Below are 14,489 nucleotides of genomic sequence, written 5' to 3'. Positions count from 1 at the left end.
TCTGTTGCATTTACAGTAATCAAACGAGTTCCTTTCATTGTGTTTTCTAGAACAGAGGCTGTGTATTCTAATTGACTAAATGTTGGACGGTTGTCATTTGCATCTAACACATTTATTTCTATATTTACAGTACCGGATCTCTGTGGTGTTCCTCCATCAACTGCAATTAATTTTAAAGACAAACGGCACTGTAGCTCTCTGTCGAGCGGCTTGTGCAGCACCATTTCAACATATTTGCTGCCGTCGGGATGAGAATGCTGACTAAGTATAAAATCGTCGTTTGGGGTCAAAATGTAATTTTGTAATGCATTTTGCCCAACATCTTGATCCTCTGCACTCGGGAGGGGAAACGGCACTCCAGGCGCAGCTCCTTCATATATTTCAAATTTGAGAGCGGAATTTGTATTTGGAAATACTGGACTGTGGTCGTTGATATCTAAAACCTCCACAATGATTCTGTGCAGCTGAATCGGGTTTTCTAAAATTATCTCGAAACTGAAACTGCACGGCGTCACATCTCCACAAAGCTGCTCGCGGTCGATTCAGTCACCGACGACCAGGAGCCCTTTGTCTGTTTTCAGCTCCGCGTATTGGACGTTATCTTCGGTTAAAATACGGGCCCGCCCCGAATTTAGTCTCTTGATGTCTAGACCGAGATCATGCGCCACATTTCCAACCACGGAGCCTTTTTTCATCTCTTCTGGGATAGAATAACGAATTTGACCATATACCGCGGTAACCAATTGAAACAGCAACATCAGGGTTTCTATTTGCTGTCGCCGTCTGAAAAAATACATCCATGTCGCGCAAGAGAAAACGGGCGCTCCGTTATTATCCATGATGGCACAAATAACAAGAGATGATAGAAATCCTTAAATTATCCACTTCTTGCTCATCATTTCGACTGCACATGGATATGAAAGCCAGTCCGTTGTTCTTTTCACTTGCCCTCACCGCCAAAGAAAGACAGAAAATCTGCTCCACTCCCTCGTCACTGCAGGACTGCATGACGACAACTCACCGAAAATTATACCCAAGCCAACAGCGTCTCTTAGAGTCGAAAACTTGTAAGGACGAGCGATAGGCTCATGAGATGGAACAAATGACACCGTTGCACGCGAATTCCCTTCCAGCGTAAAAAAAGTGTTTAACACCAAGCATCCAATAAGTGAGGGATTTGCTTCGTAAATACAGTCAAAACAATGACTTCAAAAAATTTAGAAAGAGAAAAAGGTAGAACGTCAAAACAAATGATATTCAAAACTCTGATAAGCGTGCTGTAATATGAATATGTACAAAACGATAGCAAAGGGGGTCAACACTTTCATTTTGCTGTAGAAGATAAACAATAATAAACATCATTATATGATGTTATGATGCAATTAATATGTACAAACAAGCATTGATTTCCTATGAGATTTATCGACCATAGATATTCATGACAATTTAAAATTAGAGCTCTTGAAATTGTTAGTTATCATCATCATCATCATCATCATCATCATGAAGACATTAAACAATACTACCATCATAATCCGTGTTCTTTCCTAAATCCAAAATAATGTGAATATTGGGCAGCATTTTTTAGAATCACACAGTATGAGAAGCACACGTGCACTGTATTGTCTAAATTGTCATCTTTGACTTAGATCATGTGGAAATAAAGTAATCTGAAAATTATGCAGCTGCGTTGACACTAACAACGGAATAACGAATTGTTGTGATCACGTTCACAATTTATTTTGGTGAACTATTTGAAGTGGCAACTATGTGTTGTAATTTTATGGCTTGATTGACTCTCAATTGTTCATGTTTTCCATCCATCCATTTTCAACATTGCTTATTTTGAACAGAGTGGCATGGAGTTGCTGAAGTATATCTCAGATGACTTTTGGGCAGAAAGTAGTATACACCCTGAACTGATCAACCATCAGTCACTGGGGACAGAGAAAGACAAATGACCATTCACTTGGATCCACACTGTTACTGAGAGGGAATTGATCACAGGCTGCCGGCATACAAGCCAAGCAAATGGATCCCGACATCACCCTTTTAATTTTTCAAAATCGTACATTTAGAATGAATTATTTTGAAAGCCAACTTGTAATTTGCTGTGAAAACCCAATATCACACACAAACATGCATGCACACGGACACACACGCAGACACACTATTTAAAACATGTTTAACAACTTTTTTACACTTCCCTATATCTTGTAAAATATAGAATGCATGGTCCCATTTATATTTTGCAATTTCAATTCAACTTAATCAATTTTATTCATGTTTCCTCAAACGTACATCGCAGATATGTTTTGCGTTGCTTCGTTTAAAACAGCAGAAGAATGGAGTACTCAGGTTACTGTTGTGGTTTCAAATCAACACTATGCAAAAGTGTGAAGGGTACCAGGATGAAATTTCTTGAAAAATCATCTTTGTATTGCTGTACATGAAGTTGTAAACAAATACCATGAAAATCAGAAAGAAAAGAACAACAAAACACCTGACTCACCAATGTTGACATCTGTGAAATATTTCCTGACAGCTCCTTGGTCACATGTGGCATGTCAGCATCAACTCCATCTACACTCACTAAACTTTGACTTATGGCTTGCATATTCTTCATGTCACTTTTTCTGGAGTCGGAACTCCTGCACACCTCGTAATTGTACACGTGTGGGAGGGTCCCTGTCCCCAAAGTGTCCGAGTATCTTGGTGGATAATATGGAATGACAGGCAGGTTGGAGTGGTACATAACGCGAGATTGTCTCCACCGGTACACTTTGACTGATATGATAAGCAGCAAGCAGGTAATGAAGAGGAAGGAGACCACCGCCAGGGCCAAGACCAAGTAAAAAGTCAGCTGGTCATTGTACTCCTTGTCATTCATGCCCGAGTCAGTGAACTCTGCCAGCACTTGAGGGAAGGTGTCAGCCACCGCCACGTTCACAATGACAGTAGCCGAACGGGAGGGCTGCCCGTTGTCCTCCACAACAACGGTCAGTCTTTGTTTGACGGCATCTTTGTCAGTCACTTGGCGGACAGTTCGTATTTCTCCGTTGTGGAGGCCCACTTCAAAAAGTGCCCTGTCAGTGGCTTTGTGCACTTTATAGGAGAGCCAGGCGTTCTGGCCAGAGTCCACGTCCACCGCCACCACTTTAGTCACGAGAAAGCCCACGTCGGCCGAACGAGGCACCATTTCAGCCAGCAGCGAGACGCCCGTCACAACCGGGTACAGGATCTGGGGCGGGTTGTCGTTCTGGTCCTGGATCAGGATGCGAATTGTGGCCAAAGAACTGAGTGGAGGGGATCCGGAGTCTCGGGCAGTAATATTAAAGTCAAAGGATTTGATTTGTTCAAAATCAAAAGATTTGATGGCGTGGATGACGCCATTCTCTGAATTGATGGAGACAAAAGACGACACAGCTGCTCCATGAAGTTCTTTCTCCTCCAGAAAGTAAGACACTCGAGCATTCTGGCCCCAGTCTGCATCATTGGCAGTTACCGTGAACACAGAATAACCAGGAGAGTTGTTCTCTGGGACCCTCCTGCTGTATTCTGAATGATGAAATTTTGGCGGGTTGTCATTCACGTCAGATATTTTAACATTGATGTTTTTACTACTCGACAGTGGTGGGGAACCTTGGTCAGAGGCTGTAATGGTCACATTATGTTCAGGGACAAGTTCCCTATCTAAAATGTTTTCAGTCACAATGGTGTAGTAACCTGTGAGAGAAGACTCAATTTTAAAAGGGGCGTCATCGTTAATGGAGCACTTGACAACTCCATTGCCCTCAGAGTCTTCATCCTTCACGTTAAAAACAGCGACAGTTGTACCCGGGGGAGAGTCCTCTGGTATCGATTGAGAAAAAGACATCAGCTTAACAGAGGGGACATTGTCATTCTCATCAATTATATTAATAAATACTTTACATGCATCTGTAAATCCTCCATGATCACTTGCCTGAATGTTAAATTGATAACTCTTCGATTTCTCAAAATCTAATTTACCTGCAACTTTGATTTCTCCCGTTTTGACATTTACATGGAAGAGCTGCTCTGTGTCTTTGGAAAAACGAGTTGAATACGTGACTTCACCATTCACGCCTGTATCAGCATCATTTGCACGGACTGTCGTGATCACTGTTCCGGTGGGTGAATTTTCTGGCACATCAACCTTGTAAACAGGTTGCGTGCAGACTGGCGCGTTGTCGTTTGCATCGAGTACAGTGACTTGAATTCTTACCGTCCCTGATTTAGGTGGCTCACCACCATCTGTAGCAATCAAAATGAGAGTAAGGCTCTCTTCTTTTTCTCTGTCTAAAGGCTTCTGCAAAACAATTTCAACCATTCTTTCTCCATCTGGTTGGCTTTGAATTTCCAATATAAAGTTATCTGATGGTTTAAGATTGTGTTTCTGTATGTCATTTGAGGCAACATCAGGGTCATCCGCATTATCAAGGGAGAATCGAGTCCCGATTGCGGCATTTTCAACAATTTTTAAATTAATTTCAGACTGTGGGAAGGAGGGATTGTTGTCATTAATGTCCACAACTTCCACTGCTACACGAAAAAGCTGGATTGGGTTTTCTAAAATGACATCGAAATTGAAGCTGCAGGGCGTCGACTTCCCACAAAGCTCCTCTCGGTCGATGCGCTCTTTCACCACCAGCGTGCCTTTGTCTCGCTTTAAATCAACATACAGTCGATCTTCGTTTGTTACAATCCGAGCTTTACCTGCCACGAGTCTGCCCAAGTCCAAGCCCAAATCTTTTGTAATATTTCCAACAAAAGATCCTTCGGCCTGCTCCTCCGGTATGGAATAGCGAGCCTGTCCACTCGCGGAGCGGAGCTCGCCGAGACAAAGAATGACAAAAAGTCTGCGCCATCGGCCACTGACGCCGCACATCCATACACAATCCATCGCGGAAAAAAACATATTTCTAGGTTATAAATTCGAAATAAAAATAAGTATTTCTCAATCCAAATCGAACAAAATAAAATTGAGAGTCCACGTAAGACGTCCCTTCAAACAACGAGCAGCCCGTAGTCTTTCTCACAACCGAGCGACAGTATAAAATGAGCCCAAGTTAACTACAACGGCACACAGGCGTTTTACTGACGTGTCACGAGCGGCGCACAGAGCATTTTCATAGTAGTGCAAGGCAGTTCAGATCCAGTTTTGAATGTATGGCATTAACATATATAAACTGTAACTGCAGCTGATGCATTTGTTTATGACCTATGTCCCGTAGTTGAGCTGCAGATGGCTGTGCTTTATTTTCTTAACATTGCGTTGGGCTTTTGTGATTTCCGGTAGAGATTTACTTCCTGCTCTATGGTATTTAAGTTTCATTTTACTAAGAAGAAGACGGCGAGGATCGACGAGCTTTATCGCTGCGCTGTGTAGCAAGGAAAAGAACAAAGACCAAATACTTCTATTTCGGACTGAAAGCGGGCAAAGTGTTCGACGGTGGTGGTGGTGATGACGTTGGTGTAAAATCACATTAAAGAATAACCATCTGTACAAAGAACCGGAGTCCTTTGTTCGAAATGGAGTTACATAAACTGTTTACAATAACGGAATGCCATTAATAAGCAAGCAAGCAAGAAAGCAAACAAACAAATAAATAGTATTTTTTGTAAAATAAAACATTTAATGTGTGTGATTTTCCACACCGATAAAATTCTTACAAGCAGGATCTTGAAACGCTTTTATTTTGAAATAATAGATATACTGTACCTCTACATCAGAATCTGAAAGACTTTAATCGTCCCACAATGGGGAAATTATATATATATATATATATATATATATATATATATATATATATATATATATATATATATATATATATATATATATAGTAAAGTCTCGTTATATCGATATTCAAGGGAGTCCGAAAAAATATCGATATAACTGGGACTATCGATATATCCGACCCTGTTTGCATGTAATTTTCTCCGTGCGTGCATAGAAATAGTATCGATATAACCGGGACTATCGATATATCCGATATCGATATAACGAGACTTTACTGTATATATATATATATATATATATATATATATATATATATATATATATATATATATATATATATATATATATATATATATATATATATATGACGGGTGTCACAACAGTGACTGTCTTCATCCCCACGATGCTGCCGTCTTAATGAAGACGAGACGCGTGGATGTGTCTTTTTATTTCTTTTATTTCTGCAACACAGTATGGCAGAAGGGATGGGTGAAGTCGCATGGGTTTCGTCTTGTGATTAACCTGAATCTCCTCGAGATTGTTCTTCAATGCAAAACATTGTAGATAACAAAACAGAATTAACAACGTGTGATCGTATAGTGGTTATTTACAGAAAAAGAGAATACAACACAAGTTCATTGTTATTTACAAGATGTCCCTGAAAGCATCATGGGCGGAGACTCGGCAGAACACGCGGTGTGCTAGTAATGGCTGGCGCACAGTTCAACCCGCCACGGACACTCACGGGCAAATGAAACACGACACAAGAAACTAAATATTGTTCAATAAAAACGAAATGAAACAATTATTACCTGCAACACAGTATGGCAGAAGGGATGGGTGAAGTCGCATGGGTTTCGTCTTGTGATTAACTGCGCAATAGAAAAGCACATGTGCTCCAAAGTTCCACTCGACAAAACGTGAAGTAAATAATGACACAAAAAGTAATCTGGACTCGAAATGAATAAGGGAACTAATTAGATAACACTAGACAGTACAAAAGGGGAAACAAAATAAGATATTGTCATGAAAATGCGCGTCAATCAAGACCAACAGAAAATTGCGACTCACCTTGAATCTCCTCGAGATTGTTCTGGAAACTATGGGCGGGACATAGTGCCACACTGTGCGCCGTTGCGTCACTTCCTTCATAATTTAATAATCTAAGCGCACAACTCCGTTACATATACAATAAAGTCTCGTTAGCTTGAAGCGTCCAGTCACTCTGCAGCTCATCTTAAAATTTTGACAAATCAAATTATTGAAGGAAGTTGTGTTTGCCAAGGGCATTCCTTTGACTGCTATTTCTTTGTTCAATGGTACAAAAAAAACATATAGATCTGAACAAAACAATCTAAGGAAAAAAAAATCTCAATCGCATCACTAAGGATGGCTTTTCCAACAAGATAACCAAAAACAAGTGACCAACAAGTGGTGGCATTAATCGACAAACAAACAAACAAACAAACAAATCGTATGTTTTGTAAAATAAAAAATACACAAATATTTCCATTCAACATGAAGTGGGGAATCCTACTCAGCAAAAAAAAATAAACAAATATATAAATAATAAAATAAAACAAAGGGGCAATCGATCAAATAAAGATTTCCCCCACAATTGATTATTTAATTATAACTATATGGTGACTATGAATTATTTTCTAACAAAGTAAACATGCACGACCCAAGAACTACAGGTGACACAGAGGTTATGGAAACTTACTCCATGAATCTGACTCAGGAACTACAGAGGACATGACCCAGAAAGACAACTAAGAAGACCATCACTGTTGTCCCCCATTCCAGGAGAAATTATGAGCATGGTGTAAAGTGAAAAGCCAGTGCAGCATCTTTTTTAACACCACGTTTTCTGTACTAAAAATGATACCAAGACAAATGGTTTGAAACAATAAAACAATAGATCTCCAAAACAAAGGATTTGAGCAGTGGCATGCATAATTATTATATTGATAATATTTTAAAGATGGAAGTTTCTTAAAAATTTCATCTGTCCAGCACTAGATACAAAATAAGTTGAGTCAACTGCAAATTGGTAAAGCTCTGAAGCGGATTCGACACAAATATAAGGAAATAATGTTGAATGACTTGACTCACCAATGTTGCCATCTGTGAAAGGTTTCCTGACATCTCCATGTTCACGTGCGGCATGTCAGCATCAACTCCATCCACACTCACTAAACTTTGACTCATGGCTTGCATATTCTTCATGTCACTTTTTCTGGAGTCGGAACTCCTGCACACCTCGTAATTGTACACGTGTGGGAGGGTCCCCGTCCCCAAAGTATCCGAGTATCTTGGGGGATAACACGGAATGACAGGCAAGTTGGGATGGTAGAGGACACGAGACTGTCTCCACCGGTACACCTTGACTGATATGATAAGCAGCAAACAGGTGATGAAGAGGAAGGAGACCACCGCCAGCGCCAAGACTAAGTAAAAAGTCAGCTGGTCATTGTACTCCTTGTCATTCATGCCCGAGTCAGTGAACTCTGCAAGCACTTGAGGGAAGCTGTCGGCCACTGCCACATTGACAAAGACAGTAGCCGAACGAGAAGGCTGTCCGTTGTCCTCCACAACAACAGTCAGTTTTTGTTTGACGCCATCTTTGTCTGTCACTGGGCGGACAGTTCGGATTTCTCCGTTGTGGAGGCCCACTTCAAACAACGCCCTGTCGCTGGCTCTGTGCACTTTATAGGAGAGCCAGGCGTTCTGGCCAGAGTCCACGTCCACTGCCACCACTTTAGTCACCAGGTAGCCCACATCAGCCGAACGAGGCACCATTTCAGCCAGCAGCATGCCGCCCGTCACAACCGGGTACAGGACCTGAGGGGCGTTATCATTCTGGTCCTGGATCAGGATGCGAACGCTCACATTGGTGCTGAGGGGAGGGGAGCCGCCATCCTGAGCTCTGACTACCAAGTCCAGTTGTTTCATTTGTTCATAATCGAACGATCTAACAGCACTGAGAACACCAGTTTCAGAATTCAAAGTAATAAGAGTCAAAACTGGATTGCCAGTTATCTGTGTGTCTTCCAAAAGGTAAGAAATTCTCGCGTTTTGATTCCAATCGGCATCTTGGGCAGAAACAGCAAATATGGAAGTACCAGGTGAATTATTCTCTGCGACATAAGCAGAATACATATTTTGATTGAATAATGGTGCATTGTCATTCACGTCTGATATTTTAAAATGTAACATGGTTGAGCTAGAAAGTGGAGGGGTTCCGAGATCAGTGGCTGTAATTGTTATGTTGTATTCTGAAACAGATTCTCTATCCAAATATTGATCCAAAATCAAATTGTAATAATTTGTTAGAGACATTACCAACTTAAAAGGAAGTTTTTTTTCTGTGGAACATTTTACTTGACCATTTCTCTCAGAGTCTTCGTCCTTTATGTTCAAAATTGCAATTGTTGTTCCAGGAGGTGAATCCTCAGACAGAGGACTTGAAAATGACATGATATTAATGACTGGCGCATTGTCATTGATGTCAATAACATCAAATATGACTTTACTCGTCCCAGTCAAACCCCCTTGATCCTTTGCTTCCACCCTCACTTCGTATTTTTTGTTCCTTTCATAGTCTATTTGACCAGAGACGTAAATTGTGCCTGTGTTTTCATCAATATGAAACATATCTGCTGCACCTCCTTTCATTTTTGACAAACTGTAAGTGATGAGTCCATTTGAATCACTATCTCCATCTGTGGCATTTACAGTAATTATACGAGTTCCTTTCACTGTGTTCTCCATTACAGTTGCTTTATACACTGACTGGTTAAAGACAGGTTCGTTGTCATTTACATCCAACACGTTTATTTCTATATTTACGGTACCGGATCTCTGAGGTGTTCCTCCATCAACTGCAATTAATTTTAAAGACAAGTGGGGCCGACACTCTCTGTCTAAAGGCTTGTGCAGCACCATTTCAACATATTTTCTCCCGTCTGGATTTTCATTTTGATTTAGCATGAAAGTATCGTTTGTTGACAAAATGTACTTTTTTAATGAGTTTTGCCCCACGTCATGATCCTCCGCACTCTGCAGAGGGAAATGCACACCAACTGCCGCAGATTCGCTAATTTCAAATGAGACAGCTTTGTCTTTATTCATAAATATGGGAGCGTGATCGTTTATATCTAACACTTCAACCATGACTCGATGCATTTCTAAAGGGTTTTCCAAAATGATCTCAAAGCTGAAGCTGCACGGCGTCACATCTCCGCAAAGCTGCTCGCGGTCGATTCTGTCACCGACAACCAGGAGCCCTTTGTCTGTTTTCAGCTCCACATACTGCATGTTTCCTCCCGTCACGATGCGAGCCCTTCTGGAAATGAGTCTCTTCATGTCCAAACCGAGATCTTGCGCCACATTTCCAATCACAGAGCCTTTCTTTAGCTCCTCTGGTATGGAATAATGAATCTGATCACCTACCGCGTAAATCAAACGAAGCAGAAACACGAGCGTTCCAATTTGATGTCGCCACCCAACAAATAACCTCCATTTTGTACACAAGAAAGGTAGGACCTCATGACTATCCATGATGACAAAAACATGTGAGGCAAAAAAAATGCCCAATATTTTCCTATTTTACGTTATTCTGCGGGTTCAGTGCTTACGCCAAACAAATGCAAAGCACGGACCGCTATTCTTTCACTCTCCTCACTGCCAACAAAAGACTAAAAATCTCTCTCTCCCTCCGCAATTTGAGGATTGCACGAGTACACCTCGCGGAAAATTAAGCCAACAGCGTCTCTTAGAGTCGAAAATGGGGAAGAACGGCCGCTGTGCAGCAGTCAAAGCCAACAAATGAGAACTAAGTCCTTGCAACGGAAAGAACACTTAAAAAGGTGATTTGCAAAAACAAAGCGTGAACACCAAAATACACTCCATATACGATAATGGCTGTTGTTTTGCAAGGCATCTGCTAGCATTTGAGGTCAGAAACAATATAATTTCATCACTTTGCTGCTGTGAAATGTAAATTTCTCTACTGTGAGGCAAATAAAGGTACATCCAATCCAAAAGATCCAATGTTACATTTATATGGAAGGTGAAACCACTGCTAAGGGAGCGGAAACTTGTAGAGTTGGATAACACCAATAAAAAATACTTAACGATGGTGTACTTCAACAAAAAAATGCATATTAAACTCTTATCCGAATTTTGTTTCCTAATTCTGGAAACTGTTTATTAGTGTTGTAATTCTTCGAGTTACAAGTTTATTACATTACTACTACTACTACTACTACTACTACTACTAATAATAATAATAGTAATAATAATAATACAGTAACAATAACCAATTATTAATATTTTTACATGATTAAACATTTTATTAAGTTTTACGAATTTCCTTGATTAACACCCAGAAAGATTCATACGAAAGAAAAAAAAAAACAATTGAGCATCAATGTTTTTTTTCTTGTAAATGTGTCACTACAAAAGTTACATTCCTGTTTCAAAGATAAACGTGACCAAAACACGATGGAGTATCATGAAATGTCACTGCGAGTTAGTTGGCGACATTTTTATGTCGGGCGCAAGTCTCCCCCGGAGTAGTCCAACTATGTGCATAGGGGAATTTTCGTTCTTTTGGTATATTTCCTGATTTTTCACTGGCTTTATTGGGCGTTATTGGGGCGTATTTGAATTTTTTGCTTCGCTGAGACGGTGCGTTTCCTCGGCTAATACTCCGGCCATACTCCATTTCAGTTCGGGAGATGATGTCGGCTCCATGCATTATGCAAGGCTCCTCCTCAGCTTGTGAATGTAAATATATTGGCCGACAAGTAAAATATTGAATTGTGCTGCGTAACTTTGTTTCTACAAAATGGTTTCTTTATTTAATTTTACTCCTCTGATGGTAGACTCACAAATATAAGAGGTTTTTCCACTGTGTTAGAAAGAAATACAATGTTTTTAATGATTTCTAAATACATGTGTTTGTTTTAAAACAAAAAAGGGCGTTTCACAAATACATAACCATGCAGAAAGCCTAAACAAACTGTCAGGAACTTTGTGACCGTGTGGCAATGAACTCGTGGCCTACATGAGAAATAGATAAAACATTTGACTCACCAAGGTTGACATCTGTGAAAGGTTTCCTGACAGTTCCTTGTTCACGTGCGGCATGTCAGCATCAACTCCATCCACACTCACTAAACTTTGACTCATGGCTTGCATAATCTTCATGTCGCTTTTTCTGGAGTCGGTGGTCCCGCACACCTCGTAATTGTACACATGCGGGAGGGTCCCCGTCCCCAAAGTATCCGAGTATCGTGGCGGATAATACGGAATGACAGGTAGGTTGGAGTTGTAGAGGACGCGAGACTGCCTCCACTGGTACACTTTGACTGCTATGATAAGCAGCAAGCAGGTGACGAAGAGGAAGGAGACCACCGCCAGCGCCAAGACTAAATAAAAAGTCAGCTGGTCATTGTACTCCTTGTCATTCATGCCTGCGTCTGTGAACTCTGCAAGCACTTGAGGGAAACTGTCGGCCACCGCCACGTTCACAATGATTGAAGTTGAACGAGAGGGCCACCCATTGTCCTCCACAACAACAGTCAGTCTTTGTTTGACGGGATCTTTGTCAGTCACTTGACGGACAGTTCGGATTTCTCCGTTGTGGAGGCCCACTTCAAACAGCACCCTGTCGGTGGCTCTGTGCAGTTTATAGGAGAGCCAGGCGTTCTGGCCAGAGTCCACGTCCACCGCCACCACTTTAGTCACCAGATAGCCCACATCAGCCGAACGAGGCACCATTTCGGCCAGCAGCGAGCCGCCCGTGACAACCGGGCACAGGACCTGAGGGGCGTTGTCGTTCTGATCCTGGATCTGTATGCAAACGCTAACGTTGCTGCTCAGGGGAGGGGAGCCACCGTCCTGAGCTCTGACAACAAATATCAGCTCTTTGATTTGTTCATAGTCGTACGATCGAGCTGCACTAATCACTCCGCTTTGTGCATTCACAGACACAAATTCGCGAATCGATCTTCCTCCTATTTCATTCTCCTCCAACATGTAGGAGACACGAGCGTTCTGGTTTTCATCTGGGTCTTTACCACTCACGCAGAGCAAAGAAACACCCGGCGAGTTATTCTCTGGAATGTTTGCGCGGTAAACGCTGACAGGAAACGCGGGGGCGTTGTCATTAACATCTGACACTTTCAAATTAAAATATTTTTTACTGGAAAGGGGAGGCGAGCCTCTGTCTGACGCAACAACCGTGATGTTGTATTCTGACATACGTTCACGGTCTAAATTAGCATCCGTCACCAATGCAAAATAATTCCTCACATTGGATTTAATTTTAAATGGAACGCGGCCTTCAATTCCACACATGACATAGCCATTTTCACCGGAATCCTGGTCTTTTACATTAATGATGCCGATAGTGGACCCGACGGGAGAGTCTTCTTGGAAATGACTCGTGAAGGACATTGTATTGATGACTGGAGCATTGTCGTTTAAATCTAAGACTTCTATTTCAACTTTTGCAGACTCGCTAAGTCCACCTTGATCTTTTGCTTCAACCATAAATTCGATTGTTTTGTCTTTCTCATAGTCTATTTGTTTTGCGACAGATACACGCCCTGTCACCTCGTCGATATGAAACATGCTTGTTTTTCCAGCTTTTGATTTTGAAAATGAGTATGTTACTTTTCCATATGAACCGCTATCTACGTCAGTGGCACTCACAGTCAAAATAACGGTTCCTTTTGCGGTATTTTCAGTCACTTTGGATTTATACAACGTTTGATTGAAGACAGGAACGTTATCGTTCATATCTAAAATGTTAACATTTATATCTACTGTACCTGACCTCTGCGGATTTCCCCCGTCCACAGCCACTAATTTTAATGAGAGCCGCGGCTGTTCTTCTCGATCTAAAAATTTCTGAAGCACCATCTCTGCAAATTTTGTTCCTCCGGGACTGACGTGTTGTTTCAAAACAAAATTATCACTCGGTGTTAAAATGTAGCTCTGCACACCGTTTGCCCCCACATCAGCATCATCCGCACTCTCCAAAACAAAACGGAAGCCAAGTGTAGCCGACTCGCTTATTTCAAATTCTATGTGCCTATTTTCAAATGCTGGCGCGTTGTCATTCACGTCTGTCACCTCGATGGTTACCGGATGCAATTCCATGGGGTTTTCCAATAAAATCTCAAAGGTGAAGCGACACGGCGTCACGTCACCACACAGCTGCTCTCGATCTATCCTCTCGTGGACAACCAGAAGTCCTTTGTCCGCCCTCAGCTCGACGTGCTGGACGTTCTCGCCAGTCACGATGCGGGCGCGCCCAGAACGGAGTCTTTTCAGATCCAACCCCAGATCCTGGGCCACATTTCCGACCAGCGAGCCTTTTTTCATCTCCTCCGGGACCGAGTAGCGGATTTGCGCGTGCGTTCCATTTAGAAAAACACACCAAAAGACAAAGAAGCAGGCTGATCGTCGCCATGTTCCTCCTCTGCCTTGATGAATATCTTTTGACTCCATGTGAAAGTAAAAAAAAAAAAACAAATGTGTCAACCGATCGAAAATGACGAATCAGTCGGTGCAACAATTTCGGCCTTATGTCGCCCAAGTGATATTATCCGTTGTTCAGGCGAAGCTCTCTTGTGCCAAAAGGCAGGGAAAGAGGAGGGAGCTTCGCAGCGTCAGAAAGCACAACCAAATCAATTTAACAAGCAACAGC

The 14,489-nt window shown here is 41.6% G+C and overlaps 1 protein-coding gene across 29 annotated transcripts in view; it reads right to left on the bottom strand.

The window, feature by feature from the left end:
• LOC148901447 (protocadherin gamma-A4-like) overlaps nt 1-14,489 on the bottom strand; it is a 204,888-nt gene that overhangs the window by 102,498 nt on the left and 87,901 nt on the right. The window contains exon 1 of one of the 29 annotated variants that reach the window (XM_089023922.1): nt 11,867-14,331. The exons of 25 other annotated variants lie outside the window; for them this stretch is intronic. In XM_089023922.1, the coding sequence (XP_088880048.1) occupies nt 11,867-14,290 (2,424 nt within the window). In that variant the 5' untranslated portion in view covers nt 14,291-14,331. Of the gene's footprint in view, nt 1-2,512; nt 5,048-11,866; nt 14,332-14,489 lie in introns of those variants that run through there. 3 more of the 29 variants (XM_088987007.1, XM_089023915.1, XM_088986997.1) reach the window with 3 other exon arrangements.

This window comes from Hippocampus bargibanti, linkage group LG02 (genome assembly GCF_051943395.1).
Source record: "Hippocampus bargibanti isolate YZ-2025 linkage group LG02, ASM5194339v1, whole genome shotgun sequence".
NCBI lineage: Eukaryota > Metazoa > Chordata > Actinopteri > Syngnathiformes > Syngnathidae > Hippocampus > Hippocampus bargibanti.
This window is presented reverse-complemented; position numbering and strand designations above follow the sequence as displayed.